This window comes from Orussus abietinus, unplaced genomic scaffold (genome assembly GCF_000612105.2).
Source record: "Orussus abietinus isolate OABI.00-Male unplaced genomic scaffold, Oabi_2.0 scaffold25, whole genome shotgun sequence".
NCBI classification, from domain to species: Eukaryota; Metazoa; Arthropoda; class Insecta; order Hymenoptera; family Orussidae; genus Orussus; species Orussus abietinus.
This window is the reverse complement of record NW_019394504.1, coordinates 1321486-1342934: the sequence shown is the minus strand read 5'-3', so window position 1 is coordinate 1342934 and position 21449 is coordinate 1321486. Positions and strand designations below refer to the sequence as shown.

At 53.0% G+C, this 21449-nt stretch overlaps 1 protein-coding gene across 1 annotated transcript; it reads right to left on the bottom strand.

Moving 5' to 3' along the window:
* Positions 1-411: 411 nt before the first annotated feature.
* LOC105697510 (homeotic protein proboscipedia) lies at positions 412-21340 on the bottom strand. Its single transcript, XM_012420869.1, has 3 exons — positions 20785-21340; positions 2413-2555; positions 412-2280 (listed from the first exon to the last, which is right to left on the bottom strand). The coding sequence occupies exons 1-3, from the start codon at positions 21338-21340 to the stop codon at positions 412-414; spliced, it is 2568 nt and encodes an 855-aa protein (XP_012276292.1).
* Positions 21341-21449: the final 109 nt, after the last annotated feature.

Sequence of the window (21449 nt, the reverse complement as noted above, 5' to 3'; positions counted from 1 at the left end):
CCCACGATCCTCTACCTCTAAAACCAATAAAAGTAATCCAATTTCACAGACGGGTCCAAGTGCAGAAGGGACGTCATTCCGAGCGTCATCCAGAAGCCGCATCCAGGCTCCCAGACCCCATCAGCGGACTATCTCGCTCGGCCAGGGGACGCCCAAAAAACGATCAGCTGCGACCAACGGATCTACCTAATCCCAGAAAGATTGCACTGGTTTCTTACTTTTCTCCACCCGAAGACGGTACGAGTCCGCAGGATCCACGGTCACCTATATACAAGGAGCTACTAAGTACCGGCAGTCCTAAGGACACCATCAGCGGTCCAGGATGGGGCCAACGGGCAGTCAATAGAGTTCATTCAGCAGGTACTGCTCGTCGCTCCAGTCGAGTTGCCCTCCGCCATCGGTCTCGTGGACTCAACTGAGCTGATAGTACTCAGGTGCGAAGTCATTAGCGAGATTGCTCAGGAAGTTGAAGTCGGACGAGCTGTTGCTGTTGTCCGCGGACGGAGGAGGAGCCGAGGTGTGCACGGGGTCCCCATAGAAGTTACCAAAGTTCCCATAGGCCTCGCTGTTGGCATCGGCCTGTCCAGCGGTGCCGGATGGAGTGATAACGGCAGCGGTCGCAGCAGCGACCGCAGTGGCGGTCGTGGCCATCCCAGGTGCTGGGAAGGGGTCCGGAGAGGAAACGTAGCTGCTGGGAATGTTGGAGGCCTCGCCACCCTGGTGCGGATGCAGCTGACTAGTTTGCTCGTAGTAGGCACCAGGATGACATTTGTTCCCGCTCCTGCAGTCCGCAGAGCCGCCGTGGATGGACGCCTGATGGGGCCCGTGGTAGGCCTCCGGATGTTGCTGCTGCTGCTGTTGCATCTCGTTGTAGTAGTGCTGTCCACTCTGGGCGGAAACGGCGGCATGTCCATGAGGAGCCATGTTATCGCCCGAATGATAGTTCCCGCTGGTCGGGTATCCGTAGCTACCGCTAATGTAGTTCTCCGATCCAGGCTCGGCGGATCCCGAAGAGTAGACCTGGCCAGTTGGGTAGCCCGTGCCGGCACCTTGCATCGTCCGATGGTGATAGGAGCCGTGATAGGCGATGCTCGGCTGAGGGTACCCATTGTAGTCTCCGGTATTGCCGTATTGAGCTTGCTGCTGCTGGTGGAACTGCACCGGTGGGTTGTACACCGGACGAGTGGTCCCGGAGCGAACGGGGTGGCTGCGAGCTGTAGTTACCTGGTTCTGTCTGGTGTAGAGAGGGTGGATCTCGGCCGGATAGGCCACTCGTTGCTGATAAGCTTCCCTGGAGCAGTAGTTGCTCTGTGGCTGACCCTGCTGCTGGCTCCCCGGAGGCACGACCTGTCGCGTCGGTCCCACCGCCATTCCGTTCCTATAGTCTATCCCTGGAGGAGGGTACACGTTCTGCTGCTGGAAGTGGGTCTGCGGATTGCCGGGAATGCCTCTCCCTCCACCATGAGGCGACATGGTCCCCGGGTTCACGGACCCGTGCAACATGGACGTGGGCACCGAGGGCACCCCGGAGCTGGTCGAGCTGGGGGAACTTCGAGGTCTCTGCATGTACGCCGTTGCGTGGCTCGGTTGCATGTTCAGGGGGCTACCCTGCTGCAGGTGCACGGACACCGGGGTGCTGGGTGTCGAGGAGGGAGTCAAGCTTCTCGCCGAAGTTTGTCCCGACAGGGAAGGCGTCCCCACCGTGGAATCGGGCATCGCCAGCAGGACTCCGTTGCTGGTCACCGGGCAGATGTCCTTGTTGACCGCCGATGGAGACTTCTTCCCCGGGAGCTGCTGCTTCCCTGGATTCGGGCTCTTGTGTCCACCTTCCACCTTCACCCTGATGTCGCCGGCCAGCTTCTTGGTGCCCATGCTGGGCGACGTGACCTCGCTGCCGTCCTGGGACCGCGAGTCGTCGTCCGCGATCATCTTCTCGAAGGAACTCGACACGCTGTTGGTGCTCCCAACGCTGCTAGCTCCGTTGCTGTTGTTGCTGAACCCTGCGCTGTTGTTGTTGGTCGCGCTGAGGGTGTTGTTGTTGGTGCCGCTGCGCATGGCGCCGATCTCCGTCACCTCGCCCAGGGTGCTACCCACGTCTCCGACCCCAGAAATATCACAGTTGTGGCAGCTCTTCTTCTCGTCCTCATCGATGGCCAGCAGCTTCTCCCCTTTGGTCTTCTCGACCCCATCCGATGGCGCCCCGTCCTTCTCGTCGCCATCTTCCTTGCTCAGGGTCTGACGCTTGTGCTTCATCCGCCGGTTCTGGAACCACACCTTCACCTGCCAACACACAAGTTTCTTCCTTGTCGAGCCCGATCGAAATCCTGGTCCTCGCGACCCGACTATCCATGATATTTCGAGGGTCTCGTTCGCCATGTTTGCCGACTCTTTTGCCACCTTTTCTCTTCTCACCTGTCGCTCGGTCAGGTCCAACGAGGCGGCGATTTCTATTCGACGGGGCCGACACAGATACTTGTTGAAGTGGAACTCCTTCTCCAGCTCCAGAAGCTGCGTGTTCGTGTACGCCGTTCGCAATCTCCTGGGAAGGCCATTTTCTGCAACACGAAAACATCTCTCAGTCCTTCTCACGACTTCCACGATCTTATCCGACTTTTCACAAAACCTGGGCAATCCTTTGCCTTCGGGCTATTGTTGCGAACGACTACGACAATTAACCGACGTGCCTTTTTCAGCCCGACGAGAAGAAAACGTCTACTCCACTACAATTTGTAGCGGATACCGGTCACCGCTGTCGTTTAATTAATTATTGTTTGCGTCAACCCGTACGCGCATTAACGACGCAAGACTTTGCTGCTTTGCGTCGCTGCGATGACACGTTCTGCTGGGAACCAGCGGGGAACTTTTTAGAAACTTCCAAACTTCCCAACTCCAAGTATTTCGCGTAGAAATATCAGGTGCCCCTGATTGTTATCACGCTCTATCCTGAAAAGAAAAAATATTCACCGAACCAGAGAAATATTTTGTTAATTGTGACTACATATTTGTGCCAAATTCTTTGAATTAAAAATATATTTCTTTGATTCAATGAATTTTTCTAAGTGTTAAAACATGATGGTGATAATGCGGCGTGTTGTGTTGAAGATATACGAGTGGGTACGAGGTGCGACGTTAAAAAATTTGTATCGTTCTTGTTTGATCGTTGTATCAGGTTCTGCCGTTGATACACATAATTAAGGACTACAGGATTATTTTAAATCCGGCGGTGGAGACCTTTCATGTCGGATATCGCGGTCGAGTGTCAATTAAGCCAAGAAATCGGGTTAGCTCGAACGTCGAACGGTCTGTTAGGAAATTTCCGAGTGCACTTAATGAAGAGCCGCGTAACCAAACAACAAGGCCGCGTATTCGAGCCTCGTCGACGAGGCGTCGGATAAAAATACACCGACATGTCCTAGCTTTTCACTCTTCCGAGACGAGGTCCGCGACGATGGACTGTCAGGCGACGTCACAGTGCGACGACCGAAGAGTGACAGCGTCGTGTGCGAAGCCGAGCGGATCCAGGCATCGAAATAGCTCCTTCTCGAGTCCTCTGATTCGCCTCCTTTCTGATCTTTCTGAATATCGGACAGACCATCTTCGAAGACCCCAACAACATCAAACGACGTAGAACAACGCCTACCTCGGAGGATCGGTCAACCGGATCCGCTCGGCCAGATTCGCGACTCCCTTAAGCTTGATCAACGCATCGCACAGAAAATCACCCTAGACAAAATATGTAGAGGCTGAGGAGACCCACATCTTTTGTCCATGACTTTTCCTCGTAACTTTGATGGTCAAGGAGCTGGAGCCGATTCAGCAGGCGCCATGCGAGTTCCTCGGGTAGCGTTCGGCGGCAGGGAATAGCTCGGCGATTTCGAGCAGTACAATCTCCCTAGTGGTACCATCTTCGGTATCCGCGCCCGGCCGCTCATTTCTCAAGTGAAAACTCTGATTAATGGGTAAAAACGACAAGAAGTAGCCACTCGTAAGTGGGCGAAGGGTGCCCAGCACTCACTCCAGCGATTTACGACGCGTCACTCCGAGAACTCGGCATCGCGGTGTAACTCTTGCACTCCGCCCAGGTGGAAAATTCAAAACCTGGGGATCCTCCCCGGGAAGAATCGAGATTTACGACGGCACGCGTGAAACCGCGCGAACGTCGGGCCTCGAGATGAAATTATCTCGGGATGGAGGAGATGCGCCACTTGTGCACCGAGAGAGTAATGATAATTCGGTCTGTCAACCTGGATCGCTACCGGAGGAACGGTTAGAAGGCGAAGCCCCTGGTAACGATCTCCAGGGTACCAGTTAACGTTAATATCGTCGTTAGCTCCCACCTAGTGTGCGCATTGTACACTTTGTACCCACAAGGTACATACAGGGATGCCACCGTAATAATTGCCTAAGGTAGCGTCGATTTTATTATTCATCCCTCTTCGGACTGACGACGAGGCAAATTACAAGGGCCTCCAGTCCGGTAATTCCTCGTCGCCGCTAATGCGGCCATCTTCGCGGCCAAGGGAAATCGAGGAGGATGTGAATTATTTAAAAATCACCAAATTACAAAGGAATCGGCTAGGTGGTACCACTGGCAGCCCGAAGGACGAGGCATTGGGGATGGTGCAAGAGTTTAGGGTGGATTATGCGTGGTTCGCGTAATGCCATTTAATGGCGCCCTTAATGTATGGGCGGGTTGTCGATGTCCATTATCCGTGCCTAAAAAGTAGATTACTCGGATAATCTGGTCTAATTTCCAGGAACAAAATATACAACGACAACGGCCCTAGGAGAATTTTCCGATTCCCAGAAACTGGGTAACGAGGAGACTTATATTACTCGTCCGTTACTCGAGTCAAAAAGAAAAATGACCTCCTTCGTTATTACAGCGTTTGACTCGTGTTTACGTAGCGGTACAACTCCGTACGCGGTGTTAGAAAATTATAGTAAATCCAGGGTTTATTTTCGCACTCGAGGCGGTGCCAAGTTTCGCGGGGCGCCTCCACTTTTGCGTCCGAGTTACGTACTCTGGTTCCGTAATGCCGTTTTTAAATGTCGAGGCAGAGTCGAAGGGAACGAATAAACATCCCACCGTGGAAATAACGACGTTCGGGCATGGAAAACGTCGGGGCGAGGGGGTTCGCATTATTTCTGGAGATTTTGTCAGTCGTCGAGCCGAGCGCGACGGCCGTCGCTTCGCACCTCCAGCTCGACAAGATGGCGGCCGAGCTTTCTTGAATTATGACTTACGAGTCCCGAGTCGACTCGGCGAGTGACACGTCCCATTGTTTGTTCAGCCCTGGATTTCAGCCGGGAGTGTCGATTCCCTTTCTCGGTTTCTCCGATCCGGAATCCCTGGTACGAGAAGTCGAGTCTTTGCCCCGAGGCGTCGCGACGCGGCTCGCGTTTGCTTGTTGTTTCTTCCAGGGTGATCGTTTATTGTCGTAGGAGAAGTTCAGCTTGTTCCGTCAGGTCGGAATCGGAGACACTAATAGTAGACTTTCTTGGAGAAAGCCTTTGGCGGCCCTCAATGGCTACGAAAAAAAAGTACCAGAAGGCCAACGTCAAAGCAATATCGGTATTCACGGAGTCTCGATACATAACCTAAGCGAATCGATGTTCGCGCCTCTTTCCGAATTTATACGAGTCTTTTAGGAAAACCGTGCTCGTCGTCGACGTTGGAAATCATCAATAGTAACGTCTGCAACGTTGCTGTATCCCATTGCCGATAGTAAAACCTCGCTTAACGGTCTCTCCTCTTCCAAATCGAGCCTTTTTCCCGGGAACGTCGGCATTTAAAGTGTACGCAATTAATTAGGTTTACTTTATTTTATAAGAGAAACATGCCTATAGTAAATAGGATCTCGTTTTCGGATCCACCGGCTTGGCGGGGGGTGCAGGAAGAGATCGCGGAGTATCGTTTGCGAGCACATGGAGGGATGGAAAGAAAAAGGGCCCGAAGAAGTCCGAATCCGCACGCGACTACGAGTCGAGGGCCTCGCAGGACTCCTAGGGGCGTCCGAAGGATCCATTCCGATCCTTTTTCCACGGCCTCGACCGTGGTCTTTCGTCCGTGGACAGGTGGGAAGGGTCACACGATGGCCGCCTCTGTAATTTGTCTTTTGTTTCCTGAGCGGCGTGTTCGCCCGGAGGAAGAAAACTTGCGGAGAACAAAGGGCGGAAAGAGTCCGCGGCGGAGGGAGGGAAGAGAGCGGATAGACGTATTCATAAGGGCCAGCGTGGAGAGGGAGAGAGACGGAGGCCGCCTCCTAGAGCGAGTCGGCGACGGCCAGGAGAGCGTTTAGCAGGGAGCGAACCTTTGAAAAATGAGTGACGAGAGTTTGAAACAAATGACGGGACAGCCGGTTCCGCGTCTGTCAGCTTTCGCCGGCGAGCAGGGGACGCGGATCGCCCGAGGAAAATTGCCGGGTGGCTCGATCGTTAGTTAAATACTACCCGCCATTGACCGGCGAGGAGTGCTATTCCGCTCTCTTTCGAGCGAGACGTAGGTAAATAAAAATTAAAGGAACCCCCTCGTCGCATCGCGTTCCATCGGTTCCACGTCATTCAAGGAGTCGCCGGATTTCGAACTGGATCGTCATGACCTGGGTTCCGATTCTCGAGTTCATCCGGATTTAATTCCCATGACAAAAATCGTATGAATTCCTGATCAATTCATCGAAACGAATCGTATGAAATATTTTATTAATTGAAAGAGCACTTTACTCGCCTCGAGTAAACTCGAATAAATAGGAAGCATCGTTTCTCGAGAATTACGAGAATACATCTGAGTTTGTAATTCGAGGGAAATAGATTATTCCTTGAATTAACGATAGATTTCCTTGGTCCGATCTTTTTCTCAGCGTAGGGCTGACTACGAGAATCTACGATTTAATCGCCTCATATCGGGGGTGAAATTAATAGGATTATTAAGAACATCTTCGACGAATCGAGAGGGCGATCCGAGTTCTCTAAGCTTCCTCAAGACGCGGCCCAAAATTATTCATGGCCGCGCCTCGGAGTGCCTTCTTTGCGGACTGTTGGGTAATTTGCGGCAAGGCGAGGCCGCGCAACCCAGGGGAGAGTATATCGCCGCAAACTGTGCTTATTACGGATTTATGCGAGGCAAGGCTTCGCCCGGGAATGGCAGGGCACCGAACAAAACTATATGCGCGCGGCTCTGGTTTTGGTGGGCTGCTCGGCCCTCGGGTCGGGTCTGACTTCGACCTATAATCAATTAACGCCCCGCAAAACAAGAACCGCGGCTGACCAGTGGCCGGCGCCGCAAAATATTCCGCGGCCGCCCCGCAAACCGCCCAGCGATCGCCGCTTCGCCCACTCTGTCGAATCCCACGATTCTAGTTCAACTTCCCACCTGAATTATTCTAGAAATCGGACACCATGAATTTCGATAACAACGCGATGGATTGAGTTTTTATCCTTTTTCAGCGTGATTTATTAGTTACAAGAAATAACGAGTGAGATGATATCCGCAGTAAGGGACGCCATTTTGAATCGCGGTACACCTCTGAATCTCTCGTTTTTCTCAATGATTCCTCGAAGTCACGAGGAAAGAACCTTAAGAACCGTCGCATCGAGTTTAATATTGCATCCGGGATCGATTTTATGCATACGCGCACCGTGTGATTATCCCTCTTCCTCCGCGCGCACTCGTCCCCATTTTTCAGACGTTCTCCAGAGTTGCAGACTCGGTGCCGAGCGTGACGGTTCATATCGACGATGGTCCGTAATAATACGGTGAACTTGGTTTGCGGGAAGAACGAAGAGGCAGAACGAACGATGAGAAAGAGCGAGGGAGAGGGGGCGAGACGGATTGGAAAAAGGGAGGAGAGATAGCCGCATCGCAGCCGGTCTCGCTTGCGGCTTGAAAAATCTCCCAGGATGCGCGTCCGGGTGTGGAGAACCGGGGAACGGGCAACGGGCAACGGGGAACGGGGAACGGGGAACGGGGAACGGCGAACCGAGGAACGGCGACCGAAGAACGGGGCGGGGAACTAGATACGAGGAACGGCGAACCGGGTGGACACGCCGGGCCGCGTGGAGAACGGAGAGAAATGGAGAACGCGCGGCGGCCATCTTGCGGGCGTGCAGTGCGGCCAACCTGTGATTACGGTGGGCCACGCGAAGAGCCTCCTCTAGAAAATTGGTTAGAGGGATCCGTACGTGCAGCCATGAAGGCCAGACAGAAGAAGGCTGCAGAGGCGTGCCGATGCAGCTCGCAATCATCGGGGTGGAGCGAGCCAGGTCGTTCGCCCCCTCGCCGAGGAGTAGATCCCGAGGGAACCAGACCTGGACCACGGCTCGGATTTTACTTTGGCCGATTTACATGAGAAAAACGCGCGATTTGCATGGGATGTGAGTTTCCCATGGTCGCGGCAGTCGACGTAATTTACAAAATTCGTCTTCGCCTCCTAGGTGCCCGTTAAACCGGTAGAGACCGCAGAAAGACGTCATAATTACTGATATTATAGGGCTATATACAAGATACATTTGAGAACAAAATATGTGAAAGCTCGAAAAGTTATTTTACCTCTCCGAGAGTATAGGTTTATTCTAGGGTTTATTTCAATACTCGCCATGGAAAGGGTTTATTCGATTTAGTAATGTATACGTAATGTATAATTTTGGTAGTGAACTGGACACGGGTAGGTTTTCCAGCAAGCTCGAATTTTCAATATTTTTCGCATCCCTCGTCGAAGGGGGCCCGTTTTGGCTCCCCGAGGAGGCACTCGAGTTGGGTCATCGCGCTAGGGTTAAGGCCGAACTTTCCTCGTTGGCCACCCTTGCGTTTCCGAGGGTCTGCGTGACGGGCCACCCCAACCCCCGTGCACGAACATTCAGCGGTCACGCAACCACCGGAACCCACCCCGCGAGATATTCATCCCTCTGACATTAGTTCTTCCGTTTCCTCGAGTTGCGTTTCTCAAATTCTAATTGCGCGGAGCGGGCCGTGCGTGCGCGCGGGGGGTTGAAAAATGAATTTCGAGACACCCCAGGGGTGGCACTCGTCCATCGACGCGTGTCTTGGCTGACGTTGTCCTCGTTTCGAGACATTTCCGTCCCGATGGCCTAGCCCGTTTCCACGTCGCAATGTCGACGAGAATGAAAATTCAACCCCAACGTCCCCTAGTCGTCGTCACGCTTTTTACCCTTTTTATCCCGTGATCGATCGGAGAAGATACCCCGAGGAGATCTCCTTGTATTGGATGGTTTTAATCACATTAGTGATCCACCCCCCGGTGCAGGGTCCCCATCGGAAGATGCCTCGCGAAATCAATGTGCCCCCCGCCGAAGCTGGTGCTTTCATCCCCCGAGACTTTTCCACCCCTCCACCCCCGCCATCTCCTCGAATCTTCTTATTTCCTACGCAAGCGACGCTTCCGGAGGCGCGGGATCGCGAGAAGTCCTGGTGGTGGAGAAGAACTCGAAACTAATTCCTTGATAATTTGCGCCAGGGGGTGGGTCGCCACCCCCTCGAGTGCGCTGGTACCAAGGGAGTTCCGTCCCCGAGTTGGGGAGGACTTCGTCGTTCTTTTCTGCCGGGGACTCTTCGTTCCGCCCCCGAATCGCCGTTTCCTCTCGTCCGCGGTTCCTTGCACCCCCCGCAACCCCCGGGCCCGGATAAAAAGTTTATTTTAATCTTTACGAATTTCAAATCCACGGCCGCGGAGCGGCATAAAGTGCGCTACAACGACCTAAATCTTCCCTCCTCGGCGCCGGCTTGAACTTCGGTCCTTCGAGTGGACGGATATAAATCTGGGAATCTGGCTCCCATGTTACCGAAAAATCTACCCTGGTTCCCATTGTGTTTCTGAGTTGTATTTGGACTCGAAGTCATTTTTTGACACGAAATTCGGGGACTATGGATTTATCTTTTCCCTCCATGGCTCCGACTCGATTCTCTCGGGTCGGAGATATAAATCTAGGAATTTGGTCTTGGAATTTTTTGGAATGCTGTCAGAAAATGTAGGTTGGATCCGATGATGTTTATAATTTCTGTGCGTACTCGAGGAATTACCGAAATTCCGGAAAATCCTAGACGAATAATTTGGTTCACTCGCGAAGGGTGATTTTTCGGTGATTCGAACATTTTCGAATTCCTGGTGTTATTCAGGAAGCCAACTTACGGGGTTCTCCAGGCGTTTCCGCGACTTTCAGCGTGCGTCGACCTTATCCAAGGCCATTAAAGCAACTTTGCTCACTACTCTCACCGTTAAAGTGCGCAGGTCAGGGTCACTCTCGAAATAAAGAAGCCGCACGTCGGCCGGTAGTTACGCGCATCTTGAATGGTTTTTAACGACCTTCCGATGCAGCTGCAATCACTGCATCGCTCTGGGCACCTCGTCATGCATCTCGCCATCGACGGATTTCCGCCCCTGAAGATGCCCCTGAAGACCTTAAAATGCAACCTTAACAAGTGGTTTCGAAATTTTTCGCGTTTCATAAATTGTTACCAAACGGCGATACGCGTTTCTCACCCCGGAGGGTGTGAGGAAGGGAAGGTTAGGGGGTGGAATAAAAAGGGGACGAAAGTCCTCCGGGTGGAGTCGGAGAAAAGGAGGACCGTAGGGGATGTTTCCAGGGGAGGTCGCTCGGACGGGCGGCATGTGTATAATAATGTTAAAGAATGTTAAATGCAGGAGGGATCGGGGACCCTGACCGCATACATTAGTTGTTAACAATGCCATAAAGGACACTCGCCGGCACCCTCTTCTCCTTCCGTGGGGGGTGGAATTTACGAGGCACCTTCCAGTGTCGCGATTTTTACTCCGAGCTGCCCCGAAGATCACCCTTAAAAGAGTTGTCCAAAAGTTGCACCTTCTCGTTCGAAAAATTCACCGCCCGGTTTTTCACGGATCATCATTTTTTTCAATTTAAATCTCACTTATTTCCGCGCGATTAACCTAAGTCGCTGTGCGATATGCATCGGTTAAGTTCACTTGGACAAACGGTCCTGGTAATGGAACCCGAGGTGGCCAGACCTCGGAGTAGCCGGTGGTCGGTTTAAACAATTATCACGAGGGTCGTGCGTTGCGTCGACAGGGGTGCTAAGTTATGGCGAGGGGTAGCTTAGGAAATCCCAGGGAGAACTCCGGAGGGGCCTTCGGGATTATTGCGAATTAATTTTTGCTGAGGACTGACCAGTTAGAATTAGACTCGAATTACCTTCTAGTCCTCCCCACTATGGATTTTAATAAAACCCTCTAAATTCGGAAAAAAATTTCTCTACGTTTCAATCAAAAAAATGTGAAACATTGTTCAGAGAGGTAATCAACCGAGAAAGCGCTTTGGCAATCTAGTTCGACGATGTGCCTATCTTTCGGTGATTCTTTAGGGTTGGGTCGGGGGTCGCGACACAAGGCGCGTTATTCTCGTGGCCCGGAATTCGCGGCCGCGAAAAATGGTACTTGTAAATTAAAGGAAAAGCGGTCTACGAGGAGAACGGGAGGGGGAAGAAAGAAGAGCGCCGAACGCGCACCACAATGGATAAGGTTTGGATTGCCTCCAGAAAATATCGCCCGGCCCCGGACTCTGAATATGCGGGGAAAAAGCGAAGGCGAGGACCTCCCGCGAGGCGCGCCGAGGAAATAATAGGGAAATGATTTGCTCCTTGTTAGATAAAGACTCGGGGGACCTCGCGAAAAGAAATATCGCCCCCCGATGAAAGGAAGAGAGGAGGCGAGCCTCGTAGACGCTCTTATTCGGCCGTGCCAGCTCATCCGTGCGAGAACCCTGCTCGATTAGGAGACTTAAATAGGACTCGAGAGTCCCCGTCGAATCTTCCGATGTATGCTCTTCCGGATGGCTTCATCCCCAATTTCAAGATCTGGACCAAAAGGGATGAATTCCTGCACCCTGAAGGAGGCGAATTTGCTTCCGGCGCCGTCGAGGTGCTCTTCCTCTTTGACCGCTGGAATCAACGAGGTAGGGTCCAGGTGTCAAGGAATACCCGAGTTCTCAACATGACAGGGACAGGGCAATGACAGTGGAAGCTCCTGCTGTCATCGCAACCGACGATCGGTCATTCGAACACCCGCAAGAAGATGACCACCAATCTGCCCCCGCACCTAAAACGCTCCCTGGGCGGGAAGAGCGCTTCTGCCGAGTCACTTTTCATCACTTTGGTATCACCCTCTCTATCTCCCCGAGCTTATTCCAATCCCGCTTCCTTTTCCGTCTCTTTTCCCTCTATCAGCCGCCGATCCCATCGGCTCTCGTTGCGATCGATAGAACGTCGGTGCGCTCGTCATCCTTCGCCGCCATGAAATTTCTATCCAGTTCGTCGGGGAATCGAAGCCCAGATTCCTTGCGATCTCGGTTCCGCAGATACTTCCAAGTTTCACGTCATCAAACGTGGTTGCAGAATTTTTATATCCGATTTAAATCCTCTTAGAATACCTTCTAATGCGCATTAAATATGTATAACTCCGGATGGAGACACTTTCGCATGGTCGAATTGTTGACGAAGACGGCGCTACGTTTGATTCGAGTTCTTCGGGAACGTTTCCAGGATTCGATCGTCATCAGGCTCGAGTCGGGTCTTGGCAAAGTCGGGAACAAGGTGTTATTCCAATCCGAATAGGTGGAAGGCGTGAATCCAGGAACGACTCGAGGAGCAAAGAGGGTGGCTGGATGAAACGGGATGAAACGGGATGAAACGGGATGTGCCGGTAGGGTTTGCATGGCGGCGGAGAGTCCAGTAGCGATCATCAATCAGAAGGGCAGTCAGCCGTCCGTCGGGCGGCCGGCTGGTCGGCTACGTCCAACATGGGCCGCGAGGTCCGGAGAGGTCCGGAGAGGTCCGACGTGGTCCAGCGTGCCGACCCAGCATCCCTTCGCTCCGGATCCGCCAGTCATGCTTGGCACCATCCACCGATCGATCCGCCCTGCATCCGATTTTCTCTCCGCTGCTCCTTACGTTTGACCCCCGGAGCAATGTTCCAATCAGGACCTCCCAGTTCCCCGGAGGTCCTGAGTCCTTCCAATCGGAGGAAACCCAGTAGACTGGATCCAATTAGTAAATAAAAACAAGGATGAAAATTAAGTCAAGGATATTTCAAGCCCACTTGATCATTTTATGAGCGGAGTTCATCCGTGATTCTTGATGTACTGGGTCTGCCGGAGTTGGGGTGGACTATCGTTTAAAAAATGGTCACTTATAGGTTAGGGGGAGGATTCCTTTGTCGCGGGGTTTCGATAAAAAGGAAGGGCCTCGGGAAAGAGCATCCCCGCCGGGACGGCGGCAACCTTTTTCGGAAGTGTCGCCCTTGCGGATGGGTCTCTCCCTGGTCGGGGATGCACCCTCTTCGGCAGACATCCGAGGGGTTCCCGAGACGTCGGTAAAGGTAATTGCACGGCTTGATAATGAAGCCGCGAAGCGCCCCGCCTCGCATCTCTCCGTCGTTCTCGGCTGCTGTTTGATGTTGCATGACTTTTTATTAGCGGCCTGACATTTTCCCACACCCGAGTGCCCGGCAGGAACGACGTCGAGGAATCCTCCTCGAGTCGAGGCTGGTGGCTAATTACCTTGGTTCAACCCTGAAGAGACTCTCCTGGAGGTGGATCTTCCAGGATGCGGAATTAAGGAGTCAAAAATGGTCGCGCCGAGAAGTCCCATTTTCCTCTAGGGACTAATGTCCTTTGAACCTGAAATGGTCCAGGAAGATACCTCCACGTCGGATTATGATTTCTGTAAGGATCCCTATTTTTGGAAAACGTTAAAACCTTTGATGAACTTTTTAGTTATCCCACCGCAACCCCTTGGGAGCTTCGACGACTCCAGAGGCTCCAAGCCAAAGAGAGGGTGGAATCTGCACCCCCGACAAAAGAACCGACCCCAGTAAGCAGCCCTCCCTATTCCCTCGGAGTTAATGTCCCTTAAAACTAAAATGCTTAGTCCACACCGGATGTAACCGAGCATTCAACCACCACCGAGTGGATTTCGAAATGCAGTCGAAAAAGCCGCAGAATCAACGCGCGATCCCTAAATCCTTCACCCCTGACACTTGTCATCCCTTTTAATCAGACGAGTCATCCAGTGAGAGGAAGAAAGCTCCCCCGAGAGGATTAGAATTACACAAAATTTCAGAAAAGGTATTAACCCTTCTCAGAGTCGAAGTGTACTTGTTCGCGGCTGCCTGTCCTCAATGGGCACAGCGAGATGATACATCCCGATTCCGACGATAAAAAAGGAGAAAGAATATCCTCGATTAGCGAGTCTGGTTAAGAAGGGACAGTCCCGGATCTGGTGTCCAGGAGACGCGCCGACGATGGGAGCAAAGGATCATCGGCGGAGTCCTGGATCCTGAATGCACCTTGTCCGAGGGGCGGCGCTTTGATCGTGGGTGACTGGCGGATCTGCACCGGTACAATTGGAATGGATGAAACGTGGGATTCCGCCGCACTTTAGTACTTTTTATCTCCCTGTGAGGCTCATTGTGGGTGGACTCGCGACAAAGAGGCGGATCCAGCGATCCTCCTCTCGCTCGGTAGCAAGGATGCCAACGTCGAAATCCCCACTGTCAACCATGGCCCCCTCGAGTACTCTAAAAAGTCTTCGTCACCTTAAAAAAAATCCATATAATCAAACGTGTAAAAATATGTAACACATCCCATCAGCAGAAATCCACTTTTCCATGAATTCACGTGGAAAATGCATAATGGTTTAAAAATGCCCAGTCCCTCTTCGAGTACTCCAAGAAGTACCCGTCATTAAATGAGTTTCCAATAGCAATAACCAAGAGAAGTCATATAAACGAATATACATAAAATATGTAACACATCCTGCCTGATGGTTCCAGAGAGCAACCATAACTCTTGCGGCCTGTCGCGCTCATATGTACATGAAATACACGAAGTCAGGGTTGTGCCGGTAACCAGAATTCTGGCATTTAGGGTGGTAACGTTTCGTTCCTCTCACCGGATGCGAATATTAATATCACGGGTCTGGGGCCTCGTACGACACGCCACATCGGCCGGGAAACAGCGCTCCTTCGCAATATCATAATGACAAATTATGTAGATGAGTTCGAGGTTCGAAGGAGTCGTTGCACCGCAACAAGGAGTCCTCTTCAGGGAGTGGAGGAGCGTCGGGGCGCCTTCCGCCCCATCCTTGACACGGGGGCGTCCTCATCCTTCGGATCGTCCCACCTCCTGGGTATTCGGGTCCCCTGCACCCCCTGCACTCCCCCTGGACGTATATACCCAGGATGTCCCCCAGCAGCCACGTCCCTCAAAAGCTAACCACCCTCGCGCGCTACACCCTCGGCGCCATTCGGCGCTGCCAGCGGATGGTACGAGCCGGGGAAAATAATGCATTAGAAATTCAGATGACCGAAGGAGGAGGTTGCTCTCCGCGATTTATCAAATAAAAGCGGTAGTACAGTCAAATACCCGTCCGCGTCGTCGGTGGAAGCGACAGTTCATTTTTAATATCAAAGGGGAAGTGGACCGCCGGGGCAAAAAGAATAAGGCGGCCCATTCACCTAGGGATCCGCGAAAACCTACGAAAAACCACCCCCTGCGAAACGGGGATGATTTATCTGGGAGAGAATTCCAAGCTGACCGAAACGTTTGTTCCCGATACGCGGAATTAATACTCCGATATTTTCTAGCTAGGGAGAAGACCCCATTTTATTATGGGAGTAATTTATAGAATTTCTGGAAAATCGGGGATTTCAACGCGGGGAGATTTTAAGAAGTGTTTAGGTTATTCGCACGGGGACGAATATTGACTCGATGGTTTTATTAAATATTTTGAAATTATCTAGAAAGCGGGATACATCCCGTATTAGTGTTCAGGGTCTATGTGGATCTTGTAAATGTTTTGAGGGAGGAAATACATGGTTCGTTCCTCCCCATTTGGGGGTAGAAAAGAAACGGAAGACGACGAAGCCGAGCGAGATGCGCCGAGCAGTCGCGACAAATAACGATTCGCGTAACCTCAGGAAACGTCATTAATCATCGGGACGGAAAGATTGCAAGGAGACATTTGCCGATCGATGCGAAACCGTCGCACCCGCTGCGGAATCGCAGTCCTTATCTCCCCGGGCCCCAAGGAACCGAGCTTTACATTTTCTAAGACCGCGTTGCACAACTCGAGCCCGTGATTGCATTCGCGCATGTCAATTTCCGCGAGCCGATAACCGATTTTCCTATCAACGAGCGAGACGTCATACAGGTAGACCCACAGGTCGCCAGGTATACCTGAACACGGGGGACAAAAGTTACGGCTTTGATTCATTACTTTCCGCCTAGCTGCACTTACGCACCGGTGCAATATCTGCACTTTCGTCTTGCTCGACGAATAATAAATCATGCAACCGGTTGATGTCATCTCAAGTTGTCCAATCCCGGTTACACGGAGGTGTTGCAATGCACCACGACTTGCAAATTTCTCGAGCAAATTCTAAAGAGACCTAGGATCAATTTTAAAGGATCTTATTAGGACGAATGCACATCTACGAATCCATGGGTACAGGTGTTCAAGTGTACCGTGACCCCCGAAATTCTGGGATAAACTTTTTAAGAAGTTCAGGATACAACTTAAGAAATATATTTCGTGAGATTGAGAGCGATCGTAAGCGGTAGGATCGATCAGACGTGGGGCGATCGGAATTAATTCGATTTCCTAGAAGGCGGCGAGTATAAAGCTCCCGGAGATACCCGTTGATTGGGCGATACAAGTGATCGAGTGGGTGGCCTTTATCTCTTAGAAGCTCGAAAGGAAAGAGAAGACGGTGCAATTTAAAGATTCGTCGAAGGTAAATCCACTCGTCGGATTAGAGACGGGGAAGTCCTCGAGGACTCGCCGATCCTTCGGTTTCCGTGGCGATCGCTTATAAGGACAAATTTCCAAAGAGACAATCCGTGACAATCATCTTACACATCTTACACTTTGAATAAACGAAACCTCGTTTTCAATAAAATACAGAACAATTTTTGCTCCTGCTCAGAAATTTGTTCGAAATTTATAAGGAATTCTCCGAGAGCGTCGTTGAAATTCGCCACAATCGACGCTCCTTATTCTTTGGGTGAATCAAACCGCGTCGTCTAAAAGTAGAAAATACGCACGCCATTCAGAAATTCGGTCTAAATTTATAGTCGCGACTAAACCGCTCCGATTTTCCCGGAAACGGCGGACTCCTTGAATGACCGTTCCGAGAATGGTGTCGAAACCGGACGTTTATTTTGTGGTAATACGTAACGCGCGACACGCAACGCGCATCCGGATTATCATTGGAGTCACGGGTCGTCGAGTATATATCGCGAGAATACGCGCTCGCGCCTCCCCGCGCGAAATAATAAACAGCCAGTAACAAATTGATAATCCGGAACCCCATAACCGTGCGCATATTTCGGGGCGAATCAGCGGCTCGATACTAAAAGAAGTTTCCGCGCTCGTTGTCGCGCCAAATGGGTCGCCATAAAAGTGCGGGGTGGTTCGCCGATTTTCCTTCCTCTCCGAGAAATCCCGAGACCCCGGGGAGGGTTTTGTACTTAGGAATCCGAGCGTGAATTCCCTGCAGGGGTAACGCTCAGAAATTCGTGTGCCATCCTCTGACCAACCAATTGCCGAATTTTCAAAATATCAGCCAAAGCATACCATAAATAAATAAAAAAAAAGAAAAAAAGTAATCCCGGCCATGTGGGATAAACAATAAAATTCTCACTCTGGAATTCCTCCAGAAAATCTTTCGGAAATGGGAAATTAGATTCTACGGATTTTAATTTCTTTCCGAAATATTCCGCCGCGGGGAAATAATTTCAAGAGAGATGCCGAGGGTGGCAATGCTCGCTGCCGATTTTGGAATTTTCGAAAGTCCCACATATCTCTAGGTCGGCGGCATTAATAATAATTTCATGTAAATGGTCTCCTCGCCGGCAGGAAGTGAAGTCGCCGGCTCGTATCTGCCGGCCCGGGCCGAGGAGGGGTTCCTATATCTGTTACTTTAGTCACTCGTAAAAGGGAAGTAGGTGTAAAAATTTGCAGGGAGCCCGAATAATAGCATATGCAGAGAGGCGTCGGCGTTCCCGAGGATGGTCGTAAGGACGGGGCGAGTCGTAACGCTTTGCCGTTTGCGGATAGGGAGAGTGCTTACTCACCGAGGAGGAATCCTGATTACGGCCGGAGAGGGAAGAGGAAAAATAAGGCCAGGAGAGTTTCGAGCCGTCGCCAATGGACCCGAAGGACCCTCCACGGATCGCTCGGGTTCTGTTCAAATTCGAAAAAAATCTTGATTTTCCATAAACCGAGAAAATCGTCCCTCTACGGTATTTCCACCCCCAAAACAGGAGCCAGACCCGCAATGCCCGATGTTCCCGAATTTTCTCTCCCGACAAATGTTTTCGATATCACTGGAGGTATCGTTCTTATCGTCCCGATTTCCCCGTTTCACTGTTTACCGCGTAATCCGGCATCCCGGTATCCAGGGTCCATTTTTCACGGGGATTTCCCCCCATCGCCTCAAGGAGAATTAGATCAGCTATGACGGTGCATGTCCTCTCCTCGGACGAGTGAAACGGAGGGCTAAAATAGGGATACTTAGAGGACGCCTCTCCGAGGGGGGACCGGGTAGGATAGCCTAGTATAGATGGGAACAGCGGTATCCCCAGGGATCCAGGGATTAATTGACACATCGGCGTCTAGGAGAGTCCGCCGCCGCCTCCTCGTGCCTTCGGTGACTGATGAGGCCTCCGGAACAAGCCGGCGGAAAAACACTCGCGAAATCGCGTTTTTGCTCGCCGCCAAGAATTACCGTCAAGCATAGACGTCGACCGAGGGCCTCCCTGCAAATAACTCAACTAATCAGCCGGTTGCCCTATCCCGGTACCCCTGCTAAAACACACCGATGGGGGCCACGTCGTCTCCTAACAGATTGGAATTTAATACGAGCAAGGCGACACCAGGAGGAAGACGTTCGTTAGCGCGCACGTAGGGGAAGACGTTCGAATTACTTGTTGGAAAGTGATCAAGTGCCGGTAGAAAGTTTGGCCTCGACAGATGTCGCGATACCGTGAGATCCGACTCTTGAGACCTCCCCGGCTTTCCTCTTTTTCCTCTGCATCACTCCTCGGAAGCCCACGTGACAAAAATGTCCTTACACATTTGGGACGGCCATCAGGATCAAGAACATACCCTAGAAGTTGACCCCCACGACCAGCGCGTTCACCAAGTCCCAAGTTTCCGTCATCCCACGCATCGTTTAAAAAATCTAGTCTGCCCCATAGTCTCCAACGGGGTAGATAAAAACTAAGACCACGAGGCTCGCAAATCATAAGGTCGTCCCTTGGCCGATAAGGGCCGGTGTCGGACGAGGCGTCCCCGCTGGACCTGCCGCCTCCACCTCCTGCATTCGGCGAGCTCCGGGTGAGTTATAGGCGTCCCGACGGTCCCGGAGTGGCCGGCGCTCAATTTACAGATGATTCCGCGTGTTACCGCCGGCCAGCGACTGGTTAACCTCCGTGCCAAACACTTAATCTTCCCTGGGTCCGACCAAGGGGTAGCCGGGACCCGGCGTCGTCGTTAAATCGTCCAAAGGCGTCCTCGCCGACACCGAGGCTCGCCGCGACCCTCCGAGCCATAAACCCCACCATAGGATTCCCGATTCCAGGGTGGATCCCGCCACGGGATTTATTGGCCGCGATGGCCCGACAATGGTTAACAAGTTGGCGGGAAACGGCCGGGTCGACGATACGTCTCCGTTACGGGATGGAGCGTTTTATTGGACGATGATGGATCCGCCGGCACACGCCGGCCCGTAGCGTTTCGGAAAATCCGCCCGACTCCCATGAAACCAGGCACCGCACAGGTAAATACGGCTCCAGGGTAATATCGGGCAGAAGAGATAGACTCGTCTGCCCCCTTTCGGAAGTGGGCGTGTATAAATCGCACTTCCTATCGGCCGGTTAACGAGAGGACCGCGACGGCCTTCCACATAAATATCAGGAATCGACTCCGCCATCCCCAGAGGAGGGGTAATCTACATTTGGGCTCGCATAACTTTTAACCTCCACCTAGGAACCGAGATTCCCCCAGCGGTGGAAGGTCTAGGATTTCCGCGGTCGACAGCGGCCAGGGCGATTCATTCCGGGGACAATAATTCATCTCGGCGGGTTCAAAGGGTTTTCGGGAAACCGCCATGTGCTGGCCACCGCTCGGGTCGATCGCCCCACCCCGGAAGGGTCACTCGGAAAGAGCGATACACCGTCATTTGCGGAGGCACGCGTGTTTGCGAATCCTCGGGAACCGCCATGGTATCCGGAAGCGATGGACTCCAGATGGGGACCGGGTAAAGGAGTGGCCCAGGAGGCTCATTAACGTATCCCAAACCAGGCGTCCTGGCAAGGCCGACAATGCTCCCGCGTGAGTCCCTCCCCCGGGTGTCGCGTTCCACCAGGTCCTCGGTTAAAGCCCCTGACACGTCGCTCGATCTTTCGGACCTAATGACGAGCCTCTTCCCCGAGGTCCAGCGCTTGACCACTGGGCCCCTCGCACATGGGGAGGTTCCCAGAAGATCATCGCTCCCGAACGCTTCCGTGGAGTTCCAGGACAATGCGAGGGGACGGATGGACCCCGAATTTCCGGGAACCGGACACTCTGGGTGAGGGTTAACGTTGGTATCGAGGCGGGCGGGCTTCAAAGGAGGTAATAATCGGTGGTACATGGGTCCTACCCTAGGAGTAGAGGCTAACAGTCGCTACGTTCCATCGGGACCGGGAACGGTATTCGAGGTAGCGCGCCCTCGTCATCGGACAGGTCCTTACCTTGCTGGTTGCTCTTCCTAGTGGTCTTCTTCTCCTTCATCCAGGGGTACTCGGGCACATTGACTCCGGAGGGGTCCTGGACCCCGTGGGGGTCCATGATGGGGTGGTAGCTCGGGTGATGGGGCCCCGGGCTGATGGGGCCGCCCTGGGCCGGGGAGTGCTGGAGGGCGCCGTCGGCGGCAAGCTGGGGCAGCGCGGTCATGAACTCGGCCATGGAGGGCTGGCTGTTGATGAAGCCGGTCTCGTTGGGGCCGACGGGGCCCACCGGGCCGCAGTTGGGGTCCATGCCGGGGTGGGCCCCGCGCGGGGGCAGTCCGGCTCCGGCCCCGGCCCCCGCGGCGACCGAGGCGAGCCAGAAGCCACCCCCGTCGTTCGCCAGGACGGCGGGACTCGGGGGCCTCGTCTTCGCGGCCGCGAGCTCCCCCTCGAGCGGGCCCCTCGGGTGGGCCAGCGACTGCGTCAGCGAGCGCGCCAGTTGCAGGCCCCCCAGGCCCAGCTCGAGCGCCTGCTGCCCGCGGCTCTCCTCTTCGTGCACCGTCTGCTGCTTGCCGCGCATAAAGGCGCCCGGAGACTCGGAACCTCTTCCGCTGGTCACCACTCACTGGCACTCCGGGCCCCGCGCTGGCCGGCCGCCCCGGCGTCGCCCCCGGGGCTGCGGCCCGCCG

Bases quoted from the DNA above. Each gene is read 5' to 3' on its own strand.
- LOC105697510 (XM_012420869.1), bottom strand. From the start codon at position 21,340: ATGCGCGGCAAGCAGCAGACGGTGCACGAAGAGGAGAGCCGCGGGCAG. The intron at 2,556-20,784 runs GTAAGGACCTGT...TTCGTGTTGCAG, and splicing joins TAGGAAGAGCAACCAGCAAG to AAAATGGCCTTCCCAGGAGA. The intron at 2,281-2,412 runs GTGAGAAGAGAA...GTGTGTTGGCAG, and splicing joins TGGACCTGACCGAGCGACAG to GTGAAGGTGTGGTTCCAGAA.